The following is a 25952-nucleotide window of genomic DNA, read 5'->3' as shown; positions in this document are numbered from 1 at the left end:
CTTGTTGGCATCCAGCTGGCCTTGTTTTGAGTGCTGCAAAATTTTCTTTGAAAAAATCATATAGCACAGACAGAAAAAAAAATTAAGCAAGACCAAGCTTTTGATTTACTATATGTGTGCCTTAAATGTACATATTTTTCATCTTAATGATACATTTTCTGGAAACACAAATTGGTGTTGTGGGATGCCAAACACCTGTCACAACGAAATTTCATGTTATAAAATCATGAATAATCTATGTCCCAGCACACTTACAACCATATCAGGATAATGTTGTTCTCTAAGAATTCAATTGAATACCAAATTTACTATAAATATTATTTTAAAATACATAAATGTAGTAAGAAACACCAATGAATATTTTAAAATTCATAAATACATCAAGATTTCTTTGCTAATCATTAACTTAATAGCCTGGTTAGACTGAGCTTAGCTTGATTACAAGACATTTTAGTACCAATATCACACAAAATGAAAATATTCTTAAAATTAGTTTATTTTGAGTAATACTACCAAGTAGTGGTGTTTCTACTAATGGAACAGCTGGTACCTGGAGCATAAGGTAGATACTTTCTTCATATTTTGATATACCAGCTGCACTGTACCACTAGTAGCAGTGTAGCATTTCTGATTTCCTGAAGCATCTATTTTGTGGTCTGGGTTAGTACTGTGGACCCCTAGAAATAATTTTGGGTCTTGTATGACTCCTTCATTACCAGCACCATATGGCCGACTGTGGAATATGGGATCCTTTGGATTTTTTTTTTTTTTTTGTAAGAACTCAAATTTTGTCCCTGTGAGATAAATATATACAAATTCTTTCTTAAGTGTGACATTAATGTGAAATTGAAGCTGTATTTTAGAAGAAAAAAGGATGGGACAATCTGAAGGTGTCTCTTCAGTACATAAATAAATCTGATTTGATGCTGATTAGCTTGTTCGCAAAAATTCTTCCGTTTAAGAATTTAAGCAAGTTTGCACTCAACAGGCACTGTTTTCAATTTTAAGAAGGAGCAGCAAGAAATATTTTTGGAAGACAGAAAAAAAATACATTCAGAGTAGTTCTCCAACTTGCCTGTGATCTGTGAATGTCATGACCTTGATAGGCAGATGAATAGGTGCTTCAGCCAGGCTGGGCTGTACAAAGCACAGCTAAGAACAGATACATGCTTGTCCATAAAGAGGTTATAAAAGAGAGGCCTCGGGTGAAGGATATTGCTCCCCATGAGTGCAGTGCAACTTTCTAACATCCCTCCTCAGCACAGCAACATAAATGCACCAGAATCATTAATGGAAGGTTGTAAGGTGCTTCCAAATGACTTCCCAAAAGGGCAAGACTTCCCAAAGGAAAAGTAAACCACGGTTTTCCCAGCATTACTGACTACATTTTGTAGGCTGATCCTGCTGTTACACCTACCTGTGTCCCACAGGAAAGGTATGTGTCCCAATGCCATTCCAGGGCAGCAGATACCAGCTCTTTCTCTACTTAGCCCACAAGAACTCCTACATTGCCTGGCTGAGCAGTACTGCCAGCTGTGAAAAGAATGGAAAAGCACTTTTCCCTGTGAACTGGCAAAATAATAAACTAGTCATGGCAACAGCAAATTAGCAGCACATATCAGCACTGCAGGGTGTATATAGGATTTGTGTAGCGACACGCTGAGTCCCAGCGGTATTACAGACTTTGACAAAGGAAAGTTAATGATGTTCAGGTTCTACAAAACCATGTTCATGTAAGAGCTACAGATGATAACTTTACATCAATTTTCAGAGAGCATTATCAGCCCTACTTAGAGGAAGGGAAACAGACAAAGGAATAGAATGGTACAAAGAAGCCCAATGGTACAACTTTTAAACAGAATTCAGGGAAAGTATACTGACTTTAATGGCAGTACTCAATCGTTCAGCTGCCTTCCAGCACAATAGTTGTAGATGAGTGTGAAGTTTGCTTTTCATTCAAACCATAAAACCTCAGAAGTCAGAGAAATGAAGAAGAATAGTCTAATTTTATAGAACTTCAGCTAGGAGCACCTAAGAAGTTATTGATCTTAGTAACTCCAGCTGAGTTAGTGAGAGAGAGAGAGACAGAGATAGAGGGAGAGAGAACAGAGAAACATCAGCTCTACAGAGAACACCAACTACAGCAACTTGTTCTCCTTCCATATAAACCTGGGTCAGTTTGATGAAGGTTTAAGGCCAAAACCACTAAAGGTCAAGACTGCAAAACCAGAGGACCCATGAGAACAAAATTTGGATCATTTACTAGCTCAAAAGTAAATAATTAAATTAAGCTTCCCCAAGTGCAGGTTTTACACACACAAACAGAAACCCACAGATTGTCCATATGCTTGTTTTAGAGCAGTTCTTTTCCTGGTTAACATGGAAGAGAAAAATGAAAAAAAAAAAAAGAGAAAGGAAGAAAAAAAGAGAAGACTGTGATCAAAGGTGTAAACTGCATGCATTACTAATGGATGTTGCAAAACAGTTAACAAATGTTTCCAAAAGAAAGGGCAAATGAATTTTACATAGCCAAGTATTTTAAAAATACACATTTCATGAGAACCTTAAAGGAAAAAAACAGATGGCATTTTAGACTGTATTCTACATACAAGATTTCTCTATCATGGATTGTGAATTATGTATATATCCTTCTCATATATTTTATATATAAAAAATGTTTTTAAATATTAATTTTCCTAGTTTAGAAAATATTACCGTGAATATTTTCAGGAGCACATATTCAGCAGTACTAGCCTTCAGAGAAATAAAAATAATGATAAGAGTATAAACAAGTATTTAAAAATTACTTCTTCATAACACCTTGTATCATTTTTACAAGAAAATCTTTATCTTGAAAAATACAGATTTCAGTTGGACTATTCTACTTATCTTTCAATTTAATTAAAATAATTGAAATATATTTCATTTTATCTTTCATTATTGCAGTAAAAAAATCTGTTCACATACAACATGTATTATAAACTAAATATATCAATAATTTTTCATTTTTCTGGCACAATTCTTCTAACTTTGCATTGCCTGTTTCATTCTTTGTCTTAAAATCATTTAGAGCAAGTAAAAATTTATTCAAATTGAAATATCTTGGTGACTTCAACATAAATTTGACCTATATCATCATTCTTATTGCTCTTGATATGTTTTTTTGCAACAGGAATAGTAATGGGTGAACATGTTCCAACACAGATAAGAACTAATCATAAAAGATAACTTGGATAAATGTAACTTTTACTTACAGATGACACACAGACACATAGACACACAGACATGCAGCAGCAAACTTAGAAGTTAATTTCTTCTAAATCAATAGCATTTTACACAAACAATGTAAAGACTTATTTGTAGTACTCAGATTTTCCAAGGATTGTAAGTCATGAAAGATATACACTAAAAACTTGAATTTTTTACGTATTCTAGCATGTAAGGACCATAAATATAAATATCACTAAAAGTGACTCCAAAATTGAGATTATATGTTCATGCATTATACTATTATTTTGCTTACTTTCTTCCCCACCTTAGTACATTAGCAGTATAAATCTCTTCTGCTCAGTAGGTCATCCTAAAAATACTGGAAAATTTAACCAAAATTTAGGGAAAGATGGCTGACTAAATATGCCAGGACTCACCTAGCCCTGGGTAGTGTCTCTGTATCTACTTTTTATTAGACACAGGCTGTACCTGTGTTAGCAGGTAACGTGAACCAGTGAGAGTGTTCTGCAGAACGGAGCAGCTGATGGAGAGGAATGATGCAGGCAATAAACGCACCTCAGGGTTTTCTGCTGCGAACAAAATCTCATCTGGTTCAGTGGACTAAGTGCCAATTCATGTAGTGCATCCTCTCAGCTTTTTTTACCAAGAAGTGGTCTTGTTTGTACTCTCCAAGACCTCTCTTGATGTGAACAAAACTACAGTAAGTCTGAATGATCAAAAGATTTGCCTCAAAAGTGCCCTTTATTTCAGAATGAAAACACTCATGGAGATCTGCCAGCAATCTGGTAATGATTCTGAAACACAGCTATGCTTCAGAATTTAGGAAGTATAGTATTTTAATTTTGAAATAATCAAAAAGAATTTTTAAAGAAAGGTCCCATTTATTTTTTGGACAGAGCCCAAAATGGAAGTGAACTTTATGTCTGCATGGTATCTTTAAGTAAAGATATAGAGCTCTCATTAGCTGATCATAAAATTTGTGGTGGTATAAAGTGGACTGGAATTTAACAGGATAAAATGAAAATTTACTTAAAAATCCCTGAATCTGAAAAACAATTTCTGAAAATATTTTTTTCTTAATAAATTTAGTCAAAATGTGTGGGGTATTGACAACATTTAGAAAAACTGTCTTTATTTTCTTTGTAGGCATTGTTTTATGCTCACCTTCTCCTTTAGTGTATAACATTAATGAACATTAAGACTAAGAATGACTTTCAAAGTGTTTTTAGACATTGTCATGAAACAATATCAATGGCTTTGAAAAGTCCTTGAATAAATTTACTCATATTTATCTTTGTAATTTACTTTTTTCCTATAGTTTGAGTTACATTATTGGAAAGTAATACTGGAGATAAATTAGTGGAGCAAATAATTTCTACCTACTTTTTTAACTCATCATATGGACTTGTACACCACTAACAAACATGAGAGTAGACTCCCCACAAACGCACAGAATAAAAGAACCTTTGGTTCCTGTCCTAGATATTAGGAAGAAGGATTTCACATGCTTTTTTTCTCTCAAAAAATATCATTTTATATTTTTACCAATAATAAAAAATTATCTGTACCATGCATAAAATGTGATCAAATTCAGAACCTATTACCTTGTATAGCCTATAGGAAAAGTAATGCCAATAGGCTAATTACTTATACCATTACTTTTTACAAGTTTTTAACCACCAATACTTGGAGATAATTAAAGAAAATGAGCAGCCTGTCAGAATTATTTAATACACCAAGGAAGCCATTACTTCAGAATCAGTCTCTGGGGCTGGGCTCCCCAAAGAAACATGTTAACAATCTATTGCAAGGAACACAAGTGAATACCCATAAAGCACAAGGCAGACAGACTGTTAGAAACACAAGACTCTTAGCTGCCTGTTTTGCCAGTTATTTTCATAATTTTGTCATCTATTCTGATGATCCACGAATACTGTGGGCTCATGAGGACTTAACAGCACTGACCTTTAATCCCCTTCCCTCTTCCCCTTGAGCTTACTTTACCTCACTTTCTACCTTGCAGTTACAAATTTGACATTATTAATGTCAAGACTGGGAATGGACTTGGAAGCTAACTATTTAATCTAAAGAGCACTGCAGTGCTGGATGTAGGAAAATTTAATCAGTAATCCTTTATTTAATTTCCAGGTAGGCAGATCTGCCCAGCTCCCTGTAGCTGTGTCCTTCAACAGAGACACAACAGCCTACTTATCAATCCAGACAATATCAAACTATAAAGCATTATTTATATAAAAAGCCCCACATTTAACAAAAATTAGAAGAACCAGAAGGATTGACTTTCTAGTTTTTAAGGTATCAATTTCATTTGTAAATTATTCAAGCAGATAATTCAGTCTTCCTGTGCTTCGACTCCCTACTTAGGGAAGAGAGCTGCTGCTTTCTTGCCTCACAGAGCCACTACAAGGATAGTGACTAAAATGTTCAGATGCCTAAGTGATGAGGCCCATAAAAGCATGTCTTTCAATCACTCTACTTTATAGACAGGTTAATCAGCAAAGAGGACAGAGAAATTTTTTTTTTTGTAGGATCAATTAAAATTTCTTTCTAAAATGTGTTGCTCCAAAACAAAATGATAGATTAGACATTAATTTATTTTTTAGTTTTTAGCATATCTAGTTTTACTACCCTGGGTAATAAAATTGTGCTATATTTGCTACCAGACTCACCTGGCAGGAGACTCAGCTTGCTGAAAAAGGAATGATCAAGTGCACTTCTGAGCCAGGCCTTACAATAGCTTTCAGATATGACAGTGCAATAAACATGTCAAAATGGTGAATAGAGTAAATAAAATAGTACATAAAAAGAACCAAACCCAATCTTGTTTGCATCCAAATGAAAGAATGACTTATTTTTGACTCTGTATTTCGCTATACAAAAAAAACCAGCTCAAGTTATTATTTCTAATATGAATTATACACTTGTTATTGCCTTTTAACTTTGTGATAATATCAAATTAGTTTATTAGCATATAAATTACTCAAAATAAGAAAATATTTTACTTTTTAAAAATACTACAGCAACTGAAAAAAAATTTCAGTTGTACTGGTCAGATTCTGAAGTTTTATATAATGATTCCTAATCTGCACAAATGCTGTCTGCCACAATTCATTCGGCTTGCGTAGGAATCTCCTGATTCTGCAAACACTCATTGATTATTTTCTTGGACTCTAATACTGGCATCAATTAAACTAGAAGCAGTTACCTGCTGTTGGGCTGATACAGCTGGATTTGACAAGCAAGAGCTATTAACTGGCTTATATGACAGTGCTGAAGTACTTTTAGTTTCTAGAAAATATATCCTGCATTAATAATGTCAAGGAGGCTTTTTTCCTTAGCTTTCTTCTTGAAGTTTATGCTTCAATTCTCATAGTAAAAAAAAACAACATTGTCACACCAATTAAATTGTCCTATCTCACTCTTTCATTATAATCCTTAATTCACATCAGCAATAATACATACATATTTATAGGCTGATGGGTTTTGACACGATACCTCTTGTTGACTATCCAAATCTACAACACGACACACTCAAGAAAATACCTTTGGATCCTGCATTATGAAACACTAAAAAACTGTACTCTCTTCAAAGTAGTAATTTTACACTGACACCAAGGTACAAGAAAACATAAAAAATTCAGAATCAGCTGTGATCAACATCTTACTCAGACATCACTCCTGAAAACCAGTGCTGTGAGAAAAAAAATTAAATAGAACAACCTCTGCTGAATGGTATAGAATAATCATCAGGGTCTATAATTTACCTACTGCCACAGTGACATAGAAAAGGATTTGCTAATTAAAACTCATTTATTTACATTATCCTCTAGGACATTAGAACAGAAAATTCTCTCATCTTGTCTCACCTTAATCTTATTTAAAGGACAACTTGAACTGAAAACCAAAAAAGGGTTTTTGAAGACCCAAAAATTAAATAAAACCCAAAAGGCTGGTGTACACCTTCCTGAAAGACCTAAATTTTTATTCAACCAGTACATAAAACACTTGCTCTCCCTCAGTCTAGGTGGAATTTTGTATATGAAGACTATATGCAAACATATACAGAACTCTGAAGGTTTTTAAGCTTGCAAGATGAACAAGGAATTTTTCCACAGAAGTAATGAAGAAGGTGTAATAAAAAAAGTCCTTTCATTTACTTCTTGATTTTCAGCTTATCAGGCAGTCGGAATAACAAGACATGATCACAACTCTCATCCCTTTAAAGAGGTCATTTTATTTTCATGAAGCAGATTGTAAAGTATAATTTAAATCACCTACTGTCTTTTATAAGAATGCCATAAGATTTGCATAAGAGGGTAATAATATCCCAGCAAGAAGACATACAGGAATATTTGTGCTTTGTATCTGTCTGTCTTTTGCAAGCATGTTTGAGTTTGAGTGTGGGTACCACTGTGGTTCAAGGGTTGTCACATTGATGCTGGATGTGGGTGATGAGCTTGCCTGGGAGGTTTCACTGCACCTGATCAAGTCCCCCCACATTCCCAAGCTGACCTGAGCATAGGCTGAGCTAGTTTCCTTTGAGACTCAGAGAGGAAACCAAATCACCAACTGAGTGTGTGGGCTGCATCCTCAGCATAACAAATGTGTTTTGTGCTTAGCTCAGCTTCAGATGGAATAAATCCTCAGGGAGATTTGTAAGGGGTCTGAAGAGGCTCAGCTTTTTTTAAGGGTGTTTTAAGGACAATCCTCTAGCCAGTGACATGGACTAGAAAACTAAAGAAGCAGTTTGGGTGGAATGGCTGGCAGTATGAGATACTGAAAGAGACGAGGATTTGCAACAACATCCCAAGCCTCTTGCTAACCAGACATTTTTCTTGGCATTACGTTTGTAATAGTGACCTAGACTACTGTCTTATGTTTTATGAACCTAACATTTTTACTAATACATCCAAATCAAGAAAAAAAATCAGTAAATTGCTACATGAAATACTGCAGATGTTTGCATTTTACATATAAAGACAAATGTTTATATTTTTCACTAGAAGAAATGCTATTTAATAAAATGTCTTTTTTCTGTTTAGAACTGATTTCTTACTTGATGAAATTCCCTGCCCATTAAACTCTCCAAACCACATGCAACAAAGTTAAATTAGTCAGTTTTGGAAACTAATGACTAATACAAACACTTATTGCTATTTTATTCTAGGTGAAGGAGCACGTCTGTTACTACCCTTGGACCCCAAAGCATGCTTGGCCCCAGCATGCTGCACTGGGTGCACGTGGCCTCCAACCCAGAACTCTGCCTCTGGCAAAGGTGAGGGTCACAGATCACCACATAATTGCCAAGTATCCAGTGGTTCATGGATATTGGTGGTGACTACAGTTACTAGCCTTGGGAAATTGATTTTTTAATAATTTCTTCATTCTTTTATCATTAACATGAAAAAATCTGTTATCTCTAGAGCAGCCTGTGGCATGGAGCTACCTAATTTGGATTGATTCATTTTGTGAAGAATCACTTCCTTTTCTTTGCTCTGAATGGGCAAACTGTTGGCTTCATTTGTGCCCCACACATCTTGTATTGGTGAAGGCAGGAATCTCCTCCCTTTAGTCTCACCCCTATGTTCTAGACGTTTTTGAGACCTTTCCTATCTCCTTCTCTTTGTTTCTTTTCCAGGCTAAGTGAACTTATCTTACTCAGTTATTCCTCACTGATGAGTCAATCCAAAAGTCCTGATAAACCTTTTGTCCTTGTCTGTACTTTTCCAAGTTCTTTGGGACACATGCTCTCTGAGACTACAGGCTCACCAGAAATTTAGATACAAAGCTATATTAACGACATCTATTTCCTTCAGCTGCTGCTAAGAATTTCTAACATCCCATTTGCTTTTTTTGGCACTCAACGCACACTACACAAATGTGCATGCAGCTATTATGAAACAAGATCCCATTTGAGAGAGATTATCATTTCCACAGAGAACAACAATTTATTAATGAAACTGGAATTATTCCCCTCCTCCCACAGAATGTACTGCTTTCCATCAGATTTCATGTCTTATTTTAGTTTTGTTTCATAATGTTTTTCCCATTTTTTTCCATCTAGCTTTTGTTTTTAGTAGCTTAATTTGAAAAGCAAACACTTCCCTGGATACTCTCACACTTTCCAAGATAATTTATGATGATATTAAACAACATAGGCCCCAGCCAAATCCTTACTGATGCTGAATCATAGTGTGGAGGATGAAACATAGTAATGTTTTTTCAGTGGTCAATTTAAGACTTTTCACAAAAATAGGAGTGAATGATTCATCTATTACTGGAAATCTATATTTTTAGCAAGGAGTAGCAAGGTTTTAATGGCATAACACTATCAATCATTGATAACAGAATCAATAACAACTCTAACTTACATGTTCAGGGACTGACAGCTAAAATAAATACAATGCACACAAGATAATAATTTTTATAATTACAACTGATGCTAGAAGACAGGAATTCTTTTGCAAGTTTGCTTTGTTCTTTACACACCTTTTTCCCTTATTATAAATACAAGAATAACTACTGCACACAGCTATTTAGACAAAAGCCATTGTATTTATGTATTTATGCATTTATGAAACACAGTCTTCTCCAGGGGAAAATTAAATTTATCTAGTTATTTAAAATTAAAACTAATGTAGTTTTAATTTTAGTATGTGTCAATGTTAGTGGACATTGTGTTCTCTCATTAGTATATCTTTCAGCTTTTCTCCTCCCTTTTTCGCTTTTTGTGAGACCAGCCCCTGGGCTGGGAGGGCGAGGGACATGTCACCCAGCAGTGTGGATATAATCACCTTTCTCCTTAGTCACCCTCTCCTGCCCATAGGGCACATGTATCACTGCCATGCAGCAGTCATAGAACACATGCATCTGGTACTGCACAGTGCACTACATCAAGGAAATCATCTTAGAGTTATTTTGGAGTTTTTAAAAAAAATACTGGAAGGAAAAGGCTAATTTTGCACCAGAATGTTTTTATGCTTTATATCATCTTCCTCCCTTAGAAACAGCATCATCTGTTTCTAAGAGTCTGCAAATGCCTCTACAAGGCATTTGGATTATTTGGGATTTTATAATCTCCATTTAGATTGGCTAAATGATAAGTAAGTGATAACAGGGAGAAAACTATACCAGAGTGTTCTTGTTACAAAATTATTAACCACTATGGGACATCTAATAAATATTTGGTTATTTTTATGTATTAAGTCCTCAGTTTTAATCTTGTCTCATTCCACTTTCTTTGTTAAGACCTTTTATGACTTTTCATGTTGAGTTTTCTGCACTTTTTCCTGGCTAGAAAAATATGTAATCTATTCTGTTTTATGAAATAATTATTATGTAATAAAGGTTAGGCTCATTTATGAAAGACAATTCATTTCACTAACTTGTGTAAAAAATATAAGCAAGATTTTGGGTACACAAGGTCTTTTTGAATCAGGAAGAGAAGCTGTGGAGTTCTAAGCTGTTGTTAACTCTGTTAATTCCTCAGAATTTAATAGGATATATAACAGATCCTATGCAAGAAATAAGTTGATTGTAACTTTTGCACCACAGTGGATATCAGATACAGGGAGACAGAAAGGAGGATTAGGGAATGTCTGTCTCTAGAGGGGGAAGAGAGACAGGTCATGTAGAGCCTGTGGGACATGAGGCATTGCTGGGAGGGAGGGAAACAGTCATTGCCATAAAGCCAATATTTGCTCCAAGTCCACTGCTTTCTATGCCATATAGCAGAAATTGTGGTTTGATATATCACCATCAGAAGAGCAGGGGGTTTTTCACTTTAGGACATCTGCTGTTAAAACATTTTCAGGCCCCTAAATCACAAACTATTTTATGTAATGGCAGCACTTGACAAGACTGCCAATCCCAATCATTTCTGTTTATGACTTGCACACAAGGATGTTAACTGCAGTGACTGAAGATGAGATAACCTTTTAATTTGCTAGCTTCTCCTATATGGTGGTGCTGGACAGCTCATGGGAAATTATTCTTTCTTTTTCTTATTAAGCATGTTTTATTAATAATTGATTCTAGCGGTGGGGTTTTGAGTTTGTTTTATGGAGGTTTTTTTTTTGGTTTTTGTTTGCTTGCTTCTTTATGGATTTCTTTGGGTTTTATTGTTAGTTTTTTTGGGGGGGGGTTGTTTCAGGATATTTTTAATTTTGTTTGAAAAAATGAATTTAGGTTTTAATTTTGTTGCATTCTGTTTCATGCTCATACTTTGGCTTTGAATTTCGATTTTTCATGGTGATTTTTCATGTTATGTTTTCAAACATGCATTTTATAGAGAAAAATTAATCACAGAATCACAGCATATTCTGAATTGGAAGGGACCCACAAAGAACTTTGAGTCCTTTCCTGCACAGAACAGCTTCAAGGGTCACACCATGTGCCTGACAGCACTGTCCAAATCCTCCTTGAACTCTGTCAGGCTGATGCTGTGACCACTTCCCTGGGCAGCCTGTTCAAGTGCCTAAACACCCTCTGGGTGAAGAACGCTTTCCTGATTTACAGACTAAAGCTCTCCTGACACAACCTCAGGCCATTCCCTTGGGCCCTGTCACTGGTCACCAGAGAGAAGAGATCAGTGCCTGCCCCTCCTCTTCCCCTCACGAGGAAGGTGTAACTGCAATGGGGTCTCCCCTCAGTCTCCTCTTGTCCAGGAGGAGGCTGAAAAGACCCAGTGTCCTCAGCTGCTCCTCGTACTTCTACTCAAGGTCTTCACCTTCCTCGTGGCCTTTCCTTGGATACTCCCTAATAATTTAATGTCTTTCTTACCTTGTGGCACCCAAAACTGCCCCAGCACTGGAGGTGAGGCCGCCCCAGCTCAGGGCAGAGCAGAGCAGGACAATCCCCTCCCTTGCCAGGCTGGCCATGTTGTGCCTGATGCCCCAAGGACAGGGTTGGCCCTCCTGGCTGCCAGGGCACTGCTGGCTCATGTTCAACTTGACATTGACCAGGACACCCAGGTCCATTTCCACAGTTCTGCTTCTGATTGAAAACTGTATAAATATCCAAATTTTCACAATTATTTAAGTAGAATTATAAATTATTTATATTTCTAAAATTTGCAGTTTAATTTTCTTTCCCAATTATTGTTTTAATGCCAAATCTGCATCCCACTAAAATGAGCAAAGGAAATAAAAAAGTCCCTATTGTGAAAAAAGTTATCCATCTCATAGATATGAAATCCTGAGCTTTAATCTAGTGTCCTGTCACTTAGCAGTTCCTTAATATTTCTATATTTCTTGTTTTCCTGCTGAAAATTTATACTTTTGTAGCACATTTGGGGCATTATAGTATCTCATTTTTTTTAAACATCTTGTATGTCGCAGTAATCACAAATTTTATTCAATTTCTCAACCATCTTGTTATTTCAGTTTACACATAATTAGCCAGATACAGGAATGGCTCCAGGTATTTAATACTTTCCCACATTTTGCTGTTTGGCAAATTCTATTTAATTTATTACTTGGCATTCTGACGATTTTCCAGAAAGAAGGTCTCATGATCCCAGCTGAGTTTTAATTGATGGTCTAATGTTTCACTAATTATAAATTCAGCTTGCATTGCTGACATACAGAATACATGCCCATGTCTGATCTGACTATCAACAACAATATGTCTACCAGGTGAATCAGAAATTCTCAGCCAAACTCCATATTTAGGTCAAAAAGAAAAAAAAATCTTCAAATTTTCTTGGATTAAAGGAGGACAAAATGTTTTGATTTGTCAGTTCTCCTCAAGTCCTTTGAAGAATTTAGAAATATTTTTTAAAGTATCTTTTCCCGTATTTTCCTGTTTAAATAAACTTTCTGCCCAAGTGAAGCCATTTATACAGAAGCATTCCAAATAAAACTAGAATATGTGTAAGATTTTTCTTTAGCAGTTTAATTTCTACAATCTCATTTGGGTTTCTCCACCTATGTTGGCAACAAAATTTCAGACACGCAAGCGCCATTAGCACCCTACACTCAGCTGTGTTGGGAGGTCTTGTGAGACTCAGTCATTCATTCTAACAGGACCATTTCCACAGGCTCTGGATCTTCTACAGGGATCACTGAATCCTTGCATAGCAGAGCCTGTTAAATTTTAGAGTTTGAAATATTTCACTCTGTGACCTCCTTAGCTGTTCAGAACAATAACCTCAACATTTTACATCCTCTAAAATGTGGGTGACAGCTCAAGAAATTGATCCTTCCCTTTTATTTTGCTCTTGCCTTGCCCTGATCTCACTCTTTTTCCTCTCTCATGCAATCAGTGAAAACCTAGTCCTTCCTTTTTTTTTTTCCTAGCTTCAAATACCTCATATAATTTTCATCAATGTAAGGACCACAGGCAAGAGATCTTACCACTACTACGCTCCTAATTTACCTGCTATGAGCTACTGAAGCAAATCAATAAACAAAGTGAAGCCACTAGATCAATAATAAACATTCTGTTGCAAGTTGTTCATCTCTGCTGCATGTCTTTGTACACCTTGTTAAAAGGTTAGTTTCCAGGAGTAAACATTAAATGCAAGTCTGGCTCGCTCATGGGGGTTTTGTGTTTCCATGGTTCCATTTCCTTCTCACACTTTCATGTTCAAGTGTCAAAATTACTTTGTGTCTCACATACTCTATGCAATATACAGGATGCAAAGCTTTTAAAGTCATCACTTTTTTCACCAGACAGACATAAGTGGGAGAGACAAAGGTCTCAGCTCAACAGAGCAAGAAAAGTAATACAGAATTCTGATACCAGTTCTGATTCCTCTTACACCTTTTTTACCATTTTTTTTCTCCTCATCAGTTTCCTTGTCTGTTATAAATTGTGACAGTGCTTTTTCTTGAGTATGTGCACGGCATAAACTCCATAAGCCAATTTAGTAAGCCAGGTTAATATGATCATGCCTGATTGCTCTTTAAATTACTATCTAAAGACCATTAGGGCCCAACAAGATTTCACTTTAATGTCAGCAGACAGAGCTGAGTATATGTTCGATGTACGGAACAAGCTCATTCTTATACATAGCATATCTTTCATATTAAAATCACACAGAATGAGTAACTCTGATGTCCTGCATCATGGGAGTCAATTAATACATTACTAGCAGCATTCCCTGAAACAATTTTCATCTCCTTGATGATGGCACTGTGCAAATGTCTAATGGAAATAATACACAGCTATCTCTAATATTGTTAGTTCTGTTTTGGGAATGGAATCTGATAAATTACAAAAAAACATTTTGACAACTTTAAATGAAATATTATTGTGATCATATTACTAGAAATCTAGTGGAAATACAATTTTAAAAGGTGGGTTTAATCTGGGTACATTTATGAATAGATTTAAGTGGTTTTTTCCCTTCAAAGGGCAGCAGTTTTCAAATTCACTGCACGTATTTCTTTTCCTTAAATTTTAGTTTTTCTTTCAAGTTAACTCAGTGCTTATGAATAATGCCAAAATGACAGCCACTGCTCTGTAAAATTGTTTGTCTGAACAGATTCAAATAAAGCAGTGCATAATTTCCTTTACAGACTGCCCTGTCATGCAGACACTCACCCAAGAGGGAAAATAACTGTAAAAAGAGAACATGTATTCAGAAGTACCTGTTGATTTAAGCCTAATGGAAGGTGGTCAACATTAATTCCATCATATTAAAAATTATCCACTAAAAAGTGCCTAAATAAATTCTATGCTTATATTTCAGATGCAGAAGATAAATGCTAAGGTTTTGAAAAAGCATGCTGTTCTACTCATAGATGTAGAGCTCTGCTTCCTCCAAATCAGCACTCTTTCTGCCTTGATATATGGGCAAACCTTTGAAGATGATGAGGCTTTCTCAGGACAGAGTCAGATGAAAAATACCATATTGTTATATTACCCTGCACTGCCATAGAACAGTCGTGAGTATTAAATTTTTCAGCATCCTTTTCTTAACAAACAAGATCTGTAGTTGTTTGTGTGTGAGCATGCATTAATTTGAGGTTTAAACAACAAACTTGTAAAACATAGGTTATTAATTGGCAGAAAAATATCTGGTAAGCTGAGGTTCTGGGATTTTTGTTGGACTTTTTTGTTGGTTGGTTGGGGGCTTTTGGGGTTTTTTGTGGTTTTTATTTTTGTTATTCTTTTGTTGTTTTTTTTTTTTTTTTAATTTATTTTCTTTGGTTTTTTGTTTGTTTTTTTTTCTATTTTTGCTACACTGGAAAATAGAAGAGAAATGTCCACTACACTGAAAAGGACTGTGCAATCTTTTCCTATGCACTCAGTACAGTCTGCATCCAGTACAAATACCATATGCCTGTCTCTGCAAACTTGAGGACATACGGCAAAAAAATTCTCACTGAAAGCAAATGTGCAGGTGTGCAACACAAGAAAGATAAGATGCATTTACACACTAGGAATGCAAAGACATATAAAGGGAAAATGCCTCATGCAGCACAACCAAAACCTTTCCTAGTATTGTCTTGACCATGTTGTTCTCTTGAACTTTCATTTTATTTTGCTGCCTCTGTATGTCACTGCTGAAACACAGCAATAAAGAAAGGTGATGGACATATTTGTAGTGCTGGTGGGGCTGCACCCCCTTCAGCTATCCTTGCATAAGGGCAATTAAAACTGCTGCCTTGTTTGTGGGTGTAAACTGTGCTGGAACTTTTTTATGCTCAAGGACTTGATCTTCTGGTGATTTCTGTCACCATTCACTGACATGTGTGCTTTTGCACAAAAAAATAAGCATAAAATTTTTGTCTTCATCCACACCTGCTGTTTTTGCCTGGTTTCTGGAGTTTCCAAGTACCAGGAAAACAAGTAAAGCACCGCAGAGTAAATGAGCAAGCCTTATTTTACTCCCAGCACCCTGTCCATTTTCATGGGTTGCATGGTAATATCATACATTAATTTTAGTTTTTAGACTAGATCTGCTTAATGAACGTTGAGCAAAGAAGGTTATCCTTTGTTATTAATCTAATGGATTTTTATTCTTCTTCCAGATTATGCGAGCAGATTCCCAAACTTTAATAAACAAGTTAAATGCTTTTAATGTGTAAGCTTCAGCCACTATTTCAAAATCACCACCTGTAAGCTAAACTAATCCCCATCAGTTTGTAAACTGTATTTTGATTTGCAACCTGACATTCCTTGAGATTGTCATTTAAAAACAGACATGAAAGGAATTACATGCCCTGGCTGTAACAGAATACAATATTTCTGTAAATCAGTGTTCTCTTACAAAAGGGATGCAAAATTAGCTAGTCACCCTCAACTGTCAGCTGATTTAATAGATACATTAAAATCCTATTTATAAATTACTGGACATTATTAGTGCAATAGTTCTATAACAAGTAATATAAATGTCGATGCACAGGTGTCCTGATAGCAAGGTTAGAAGAAGATAAAACCCTTGTGATTTCAGGTCACATGAAACATCCTACACTTTATAATATACTTATTACTACTTTAAAATATATAACAGAAACATTATAAAAATAATTAAATTGAAAATAAATGCTATTGGAAATAAGATGTAATTTTGCTGAGTCGTTTGATTCTGCAGATTTATTTCTGCAATCAATCCAGAACTCAACTGCATTTAACATCTTAAAAATTTTATGTGATTTTAAAAAATTACATGTGATCTAAAGATACTCATTAGTGACTGTTGGATATATTTTAGTATCCTGACAATGGTTTGAATTTATGTGAAGTTTTACTTTTGCTATTTAAAAGCACAATTTCTAGAAGGAACTTCTCTCTCTCAGTGTTATACCTGCATTGAGAGTTTTGTGGAAAATAAGGGGAAAACACCAACATCTCCATCTTGGTTTTGTTTATTTGTTTGTGTTCTTTTTTTAATAGGAGATTTGGCAATTATGACATAGAAAGACTGGCAGGGTTTGTTGGGTTTTTCAGATAAAGAAAATAGTTAATATAGATAAAACAAATTGTGATAAACATCAAAATAAACATTGTTGAGGAAAGTTTTTACCTAGATTTAATTGCTCTCCTCTAGAAGCAAATGTTTTGACATATAAAAAGGGGTTTGACTTTTTGGCTTTCCTCATACTTGAAAAGTGTTGCACAATTTGTAACTGTTCCAAAAAGTCTTAAGAGGTAAAAATATTCCAGATGAATCTGTAATAAGTGTTAGCCTTAATGAAAATATTCCATTTGTTTTAAAGTTGCTTATAAGGTTAATGTCAGTGGAGCAAAAACAGGACAAAGGAAGAAGTTGACTCATTAGTACCTTGACAATAGTCAATTTTGTGCAAAAGTTACATTTTTTTGGCAGTTTAGAACTTACCCTAAATGACTACCAAAAAAAACTTACACAAAGGAATAAAGACTAATGAAAATATAGTGATGCATCAGTAAAATCTGTCTTTTGACATTAAAGGCACAGCAGTCACATTGATTGTGCTACAGCACCAAATGTGATGAGAGTCCTTGCTGGCATCTTCAGCGAGGTGCCAGAACAAAGGTCTGTCTTAGAGAAAGTGTAACTTGTGCCCACTGGATATCACAAATATGATTTTTTTCCATTATATGGTCCCCCTTTCTTCAGACTTACTCACTGTATTAACTTTGTGATACAAACACACTGCTTTGCAAATTGCTTTGACCAATACATTTTAGGGCTTAACACAAATGTCTTCACGTGCAACATCCAAGTACATTTTTGGCTGCTGTGCTAAAAAATATTGTGTTTTATTCATACATCCTCAGAATATATTTCTGGAAGAGTAGGAGGAAAAATTAATTTTCTGTTGATTTATTTATATTTAGGGAAAAAAAGATTTTCCACTTGTACACTGAAATAAAAAAGTTCACAATAATATTAAAGTAAAAACTGAAACATGATGACTCATTTTTACAGTAGGTGAATTTGAAACCTTGCTGTCTAGGGAAGTGGTATTTAGGGACTCAGGAAAGAAATTCCTGACTTGTTATTTTCACTGAGTAAAGTCCTTTACTTAAAATTATACACAGCATCCAATTATACACTCTGCTAAGATTTTCTTCAGGTGTCCTTTGCAGCTTTCCTATCTGAAAACTCTAAATTCACCACCCCCACAACCATCAAACAGTTTTATGTCAATTACTTACCCCCTCTTACAGAAACAGTGGACATACAATGAGAGAGGGAATTGCAAAAATTCTCTGCAGGTATGATTGTGCATGTCTACACACAGTATAAAAGCTGTAGTGCAGGACTTTGAATTATGAAGCAATAAAACATATTAGAAACACTTGAAAACAATCTGAAAAATCAGAAATAAAAGTAAATGGTTCTGAGACATGAGACAAGAGACCAAAAATGATGTGTCTTCATTAGCTGAAAATGGACTTGGAATAATCATATCAATCACAGGAATAATTGCTCATTATGGGCATAAGATTTAAAATTTATATCTTATTGCTTGATATCAGTACAATGTTGCTAAAACTCAAATATGCTATCACAGTCATTTCAATTAAAATTAGTGGTGAAATACAGATTTATATCAGAACTCTCTTATTTTGTTTTTTCTTATATTATTGTTGTTTCTGTTGTATTTGTTTAATATGAAAAGCAAGAATAAGGAAATAAGCATACAAAGACAGAAAGTATATAGTGGCTACAGGACAGGCTGGATGGTAAAAGCAATGAGCAAAGGGAACTACTGTCGGTAGATTTGTCCCACCAGAAACAGGTACACATTTATAATACATTATATTCTCTGTATCATTTGAACTTTCAAAGAAATAGTAAAAAATTACCTTTCCCACATACTGAGGTTCAGAGCCCATGTACTCCTCCAGCACAAAAAATTGATTCCACACCCAGCCTCGTTTGACTCGCTGGGCAGATGATCTCCTCCCTGGCACTGGGACAACATTTTCTCTTGGCTGTGCTTCCAAAATCTCTTGTGCTTGTGGGTGCAGTGGTGTTAGGAGACCTCCATCGAACAGGACCCAGAGAAGGAGGGATAAGCAGTTCCTTGTGAGCATTGGCAATGGCTTCCCTACCGCAAGTAATAAAAACTCCAGCACTTAATGCCGAGCACAGGAATCCAGGTTTGAGGTGTCTGTGGCCTTCACCACTTAGCTTCTGATTTTATTGCAGAAATGCTAATGCAGGCATTAATCCTCCTGATGACAAGGTATTTGCCGCAATAAATTCCATCTATAGGGACCTATAAAAGAGATTTACATGCAACATCAAATTACATAGGATTACACTGAAGCATTCATCAAAATTCTCACACCTAGTTAGTTTCTAGAGACAGAGAAAAATATTAAGAATCACAGTTTAAAAGAGATTTCTATTTTCATTGTAGCACTGAGCTGCTCTAGAACATTGTTTAGTTATTACCTCATTCTTCCTCTGCTTAGCATTACCTTTGTGTCTGTCTGAGACAGGGCTGTAGCCTTTGTTTTAGAATCAGTTATGAAACAGTTTCCCATCAGTGATATCAAAAATGTTTACTCATTTTTTTTTTAGCTTTACTCAAATTTTACTCAAAAATATTTTACTCAAAAAAGATTTACAAACAAAATACTGGAGAACAGGGGATCCACTCTTTCACCCTGTGAAAGAGCAAGAACTTTTGCTCACTTTCTCTGCCACAAAAGCCTCTTCAAGTCTTCTCTGCAGTGTTCTTGTTGCCAGGTATAAAAAAAAAATAACTGCCTGTAGGACTTAAGATAGATGCATTTTACATTTTAAAAGCAAAATACAATTTATAGCACTATGGACATCACCAATTTGTTAGAGTCATGTTGTGTCATTGATTTTTAAGCATAGGTTTCTAGGAAATCAATAGAGTTCTGCTTAAAAAGCAATGACATTATATGGACCTCAAAAAAGAAGAATAATAAATTACTTAACCATATATATTTTTCCTTTTCACATACTGCCAAAGGTTATATTTCCCTTATGAATAATATTATTACTATCCATAACAGTAAATAGCATACAAATTCCTATTTGTTGCGTGCATGCTGATATATTTAAATAGAAAGGATTTATAACCAGGAACCTGGAAGTCTTAAAAAAGAAAAAAACAAAAACACCCTAGAAGAATAACTGCACTTCCTATGCTAAATTTAGGGTGAAATTTTCTGTTCTGATTTGAAAGGCTATGTTTGAGGTCTTAGTAAAAAAGTAAAAAACCTGGTGAAAGGTATCTACTGAGTGTTTTAATTCTAACTTCAGAAAGGATAAAAGATGAGGAAAGAACTCCTGTCTGCTCAGAATGCTTTAAATAAAAGTTTTTCTAAGTTATGTTCATGACATTCAATGTTTATCATCTACAGCAGGATAATATTTTGTGCAATGAGTACAAACTTCTTACTTGCACAATCATTTGCAATCTATGAATTTTATTCCAGCAAAGGAACCTTAAGACATGAGCCAACGACAACAGAGATCTGCATTCAATATATTTGGTATGAATTTATTTTTTACTGAACAGTTCAGATGTGGTTTTCTGCTTCTGCTTTCAATGTATTCAGTGGTATATAACATCACATTCAGACTGTGTTCATCCATAATTCTGTTCCAAGATTTCAAACGTTTTTGCCTCTCCTCATCCATGGTTGCTTGTGCATGCCTTGTTTTTATGGCAAAATCATAATAATCATGAAACATAGCAAAAATTAAAACCAATCAACTCAACATATCCTTTTGAATTGCCCAGATGTAGATGGGAGGTGGAAAAAAATCTTAAAAAAAAAGGGGTGGGATAGTCTGCAGTGCTTCAGAAATGCCAAAATCTTGTTGTAGTCAATTTAATTGCCATACCACTTCTCTTTGTTCAGAAGACTCTGTACACTGCAGTTCTCCCAGCAGAGCTCTGCCTCCGGCCATGCCTGTCAGTCAGGGAGCTTTTAAAATGTTATACAGCACCAAAAGTAATGCAAAGAGATTGAAAGGCTTCAATGAAAGGAGAGCAATTCCCCCTCGGCTGGAAGGTTAGTGACCAAGTGCAAGACACAGAGCACTTTAACCTCTTCTCCATTGGTATCCCAGACAGCCTCCCAGAATGCCTACTGCACAGTCAGGAAAGAGCAATGCCAGTGCTTGCTTCATTTCCTACAGCTTCAAAAAGATGATGAATGGGAGGGTCAGAGAAAAAATGGGAGGCTAATGGATGTTGCAGTACAGGATTGTAGCGCAGGTGCCCTCATCAGCTGCGAAAGAGTTCAACATGAAGAATTTCTTTCAATTTTTCTTTTTTTAATCTTTTATTTTTTCTTCTATTTTTTAATTTAAACCTCAGCAAGGCAAATAATTGAAACTCTCATACTTTGGCCCTTGAAAGAATCACTCCAGCTTGCTGTTCTGTGACATTTGTGCCGTAGGAAACTGAGGCTGAAGGTAGCTTCTTCTTCCCCATAATTCATTGCTGGCTTTGCAGGAGGCTTTGTCTGATAGAATATACTTTAGAGCACCATTGGAACTTGTACAGGTATTCAAAGGCTAATATATATGTCTTATTCTTTAAGTCTGTTCTTATTGTTTTGCATTTTCTTTTTAAGCTTTGTCAAAACCTGTCTTAGTGCTTTTATATTGTCAAATACTCATTGGTCCCTTATGTACCTTTGATCAGAAAACTCCTAAGACAAGTAGGAGAAAAGGATTTAGAAATCCACTCAGAACAATTAACCATAAGGAAGGCACTATATTTCCTAAAAATTTAGGGTATTATTTCCAGTGATGCTCATAAAGGAATACTTATCCAGTGAGATAGTTGTGAACAGACATGCACCCTGGTTGCATCTCTTTCCTATATATTACAGAAGTACAGATGGTCAGATTTTTCTTAGATCTTGGGGTTTTTTCAATATTAGCTCTTGCTACTCATTTCTTCAAACAATCTTGTAAGGATTTAAGTAGCATTATGCATGATCTAATTAACCCATAGAGATACAAAGGGATACCCTGTATGAATTTAGTCCCACATATGCTTTTATAACCTGTGATTATGTTTATTCATTTCCCCAGTTTGATAAAGGGAAGTAAAAGACCCAAAAGCAAGCATGGTCAGTCTGTTAATACACAATTATTAAGAAATCTTGATCATATTTACTGTGTCCCCCAAACTGCAGGCTTAGAAACTCATGAAATGCAAATGATGAATAAAATATCACTACTAAAATTATTTATTGGGAATAACAAAATACAGTATAAATGGTGCTCCTGCAAGAATTTTGATTCTGACCCGGGCTATACTGCCATTAATCTAAACAGCCTGAGCAAAGAAATGCTTTTGGAATACAAAACTGATGCATGCCATTGCTGCTGCAACAACCCTTTATCACTGGTACTGCAGACACAAATCACCTCACCACGCTTGGCAAAGGTTATCCCTTGTAGAGAGAACAGTCATAGATCCTCTGCAATCACTCATATGCACGTAAGACCTCACGTAGAGAAGTATTTGAAAAGAAACTTTAAATGATCTTTGATCTTGTCATGGTTTAATGCCAGCCAGCAACTCAGCCCCACCCAGCTGCTCACTCACTCATGCCCAGTGAAGAAGAGAATCAAAAAGATAAAAGTGAGGATACTCATGGGTTGAACTAAAGAGAGTTTGATAGATAAAGCAAAAGCTGCAAATGCAAGGAAAGGAAATAAGTTCATTTTCTCCCTTCCCATTGGCAGGCAGATTTTCCGTCATCCTCAGAAAAGCAGAGCTCCAAAATACATAGTGGTGTCTTGGGAAGGAAAATGCCATCACTTCAAGCATTCCAACTTTTCTTCTTCTTCTCCCATGCCGGCCAGCTCTATATGCTGTCCGTGATGCCATATGGTCTGGAATATTCCTTTAGTCAGCTTGGATCAGCTGTCCTGGCTGTCTCCCCTCCCAGCTTCTTGTGCACACACAGCCTCTTCACTGGTGAACTGGGATGAGCTGCAGAAAAGGCTGTGACTAGGTAAGCAGTGCTCAACAATAGCTAAAACATCCCCACGCTATCTACACTGTTTTCAGGGAAATTCACAGCACAGCCTCATGCTTGGCTATTATGAAGAAAATTAATTCTATCCCAGCCAAAACCAGTGCAGGCCTGCATGATGTATCTACTTGCATCAGACCACAGATGCATTGCTGTCACACACAGACAAGCAGGAAACACTAAAGCTCCATGATGAACTCAAAATTGTCCTCAGTCCAGCAAGGCTGGTAATTGAACCTCCATGAATGGAGGCAAATTGCCTACTGACAAAGCATCCATTATGCACTGATGGTGGGAACATTTCTGCAGCCACCTTTACCATAAATCTATCAGCACAGAGAATGCTTTAGCTCCTGTGAAATAAGAGCTAATGTAGAGCAACCATCTTCCTATGCATAAAGAGGTTTGAAAAATCTTGGCAAAGCTGTAAAATGGTTGATCATGCCAGCAGGAAAGTCAGATAACATCTGCAACTATGGATATGCTGTAACAGCTGACCATGTAATCTTGTTTCTCTGCAATACCTTGCAATAAGAAAATAAAGCAGCAGGAAAAACAAGTCCATGGTTTTTGTATATATTACAATTAACTCCTTAAGTATTTGAGATGACATATCTTCTGGTTAAAGAACAAGTAAAAGGATATGATAAATCTTTCTCTGAGTTTAGACAAATCAGTTGGGTGGATATCCTCAAAGTTATTTAATTAAACAAATCCCATTAGATTAGACTGTAAATTACCATATTTCTTTTTGAGTTTGACTTTCCTGAGCTTCACAACCTATCTAGATACTTTGTAAATAAAGCAATTCTTCCTTTTTTGCCTGGTCTTTTTAGTTAGTGTGGGAACAACTTGGTAATATCAAAAGAGACATTAGGAGAGAGATTACAAGTAAACAGATTACAAGTCACAAACTAGAAAAGACTTTAATTCTCAATCTGCACATCCCACAAGTCAAAAAATTTTTAACAGATTAAGCAGGTCCCACTTCTGCAGCTACTATAACAACTTGGCAAGAATAACATCTGGAATCCATGCCAGGTAACTGTCATGGGGAAAAAATAATATCAGTGTTTCTACCTGCTGGAGTCTTAACATCATCCAAACCACTTATTCCTTTACCTCCCTTTGTGTGAGATTCAATAAACTGTATAAACAGTCCTAGTTTAACATCTGTCAGCAACCAAGCACCACACAGCTGCTCACTCACTCCCTCAGCCAGGAGGATGGGGGCAAGAGAACTGGAAGAATAAAAGTGGAAAAACTTGTGGGTTCAGATAAGAACAGTTTAAAATCTGAAATATCATTAAAATATTAAAAATATTAATAACAATAATAATCATATTGCTATGAAAAGTAAAATAATTGAGTGAGAGAAGTAAACTCCAATAAATACAAATGAAAATAATTGGGCACCAGCAGTGAATCGATGCCCAGCCAGTCCCCAGGCAGCAGCTCCCAACCTTCCCCCTAAGTTATGTGTGCATAACTCCATATGGTATGGAACATTTCTTTGGTCCTTTGGGGTCAGGTGTCCTGGCTGTGTCCCCTCCCAGATTCTTGTGCATCCCCACATGTGTGCTGGTATACAGTAAATGTCTTTTACTCTGTGTGAGCACAGATCAGTGATCAATAAAATATCCCTGTGTTATCAATGCTGTTTCCAGCACAAAGCCAAAACCACTGCCCCATACCAGCAACTGGGAAGAGAATTAACTCTGTCCCAGTCAAAAACAGGACAGAAGCCTAGGCTGGCTCTCTGGCTGTTTGGATTGAATCCTCACAAGGCTGAAAATTTGAATCTCAGTCCCATTACTTCAGAGGTTGTTTATATGAAATTGCTGATCGAGAGAGGGAACAGAAACCAAAATCACCTAAGCTATTCCCAAATATTCTGTAGATAAGTGATAAGAGCATTCTGATTGAATGTGAGAAATATATGAAGAAAATACACATATGGAATCTAAATCTTGGTATTTCTGGAAGATGTATGTCATCATACAGACAAGAATTATACTCTGTAGACTACTACACAACAAATAGATCGAAGCATTTCTCCTGCAATAAAGTGATTTTAGCTCGCTTTTATTAAATTCTATTAAAAAGCCCCAAAGTCCTACTATTTATTGTTTAATATTTTGCTTATTATAAACTTGCTAATAATTCAACTTGACAAGAATAATATCAGTTTGGTTAAGGCTCTGATTTTTGGATTTGACTGCCAAAGCCACTTCCTCTCCCTATTTGATTATCCTGTGCAGAGATATATTTTGTATACTAGTTAAGAGATCAATTCTGATGATAGTTGTGCCTACAGAGTAACATCATCTATGAATCTGGACTACTCTATTGAGTTTTAACTGGCATGAAACCAAAGTGAGATGAGAATGATGTCTTCCACCTTTGAGTGCAATTGTCCTTGTAAGCACATTCACGGGAAGGCTGCCACAAAGATATATTACAGCACAAAAAATGTGTGATATATTCTATCAATACCCAGTAAACACATTTATAAAATGTCTAACATTGGAGAAGAGTCTAATTATGTCTGGCATTTCTAAGCCTTGCAATAATAAAATTATTATAGCTTCACAGATATGAGTTAATAATTGGCTTTCTAGTGTATAAAAAAGTGATGACTTTAGGGAGTTTGGTAAAATAACAAAATCAAATGCTACAAACTTCCAAAAATGGTGTAGTTTTACAATGCTGAAGCTTATAGAAAAACTAATGAAGAAGTGCAATGTAAAAACATTCTGAGTGCAAAATAATTA

At 35.7% G+C, this 25952-nt stretch overlaps 1 protein-coding gene across 2 annotated transcripts in view; it reads right to left on the bottom strand.

The window, feature by feature from the left end:
• The window catches only part of CDH12 (cadherin 12), a 153513-nt gene extending 134286 nt beyond the window's left edge, over positions 1–19227 (bottom strand). For both annotated transcript variants that reach the window (XM_058820897.1, XM_058820906.1), the window contains exon 1: positions 18997–19227. In XM_058820897.1, coding sequence (XP_058676880.1) covers positions 18997–19227 — 231 coding nt within the window. The remainder of the gene's footprint in view (positions 1–18996) is intronic.
• Between the last annotated feature and the right edge of the window lie 6725 nt (positions 19228–25952).

Source organism: Ammospiza caudacuta, chromosome 1 (assembly GCF_027887145.1).
Source record: "Ammospiza caudacuta isolate bAmmCau1 chromosome 1, bAmmCau1.pri, whole genome shotgun sequence".
Taxonomy (NCBI): Eukaryota; Metazoa; Chordata; class Aves; order Passeriformes; family Passerellidae; genus Ammospiza; species Ammospiza caudacuta.
The sequence above is the reverse complement of the archived record's forward strand: the minus strand, read 5'-3'. Positions and strand labels throughout refer to the sequence as shown.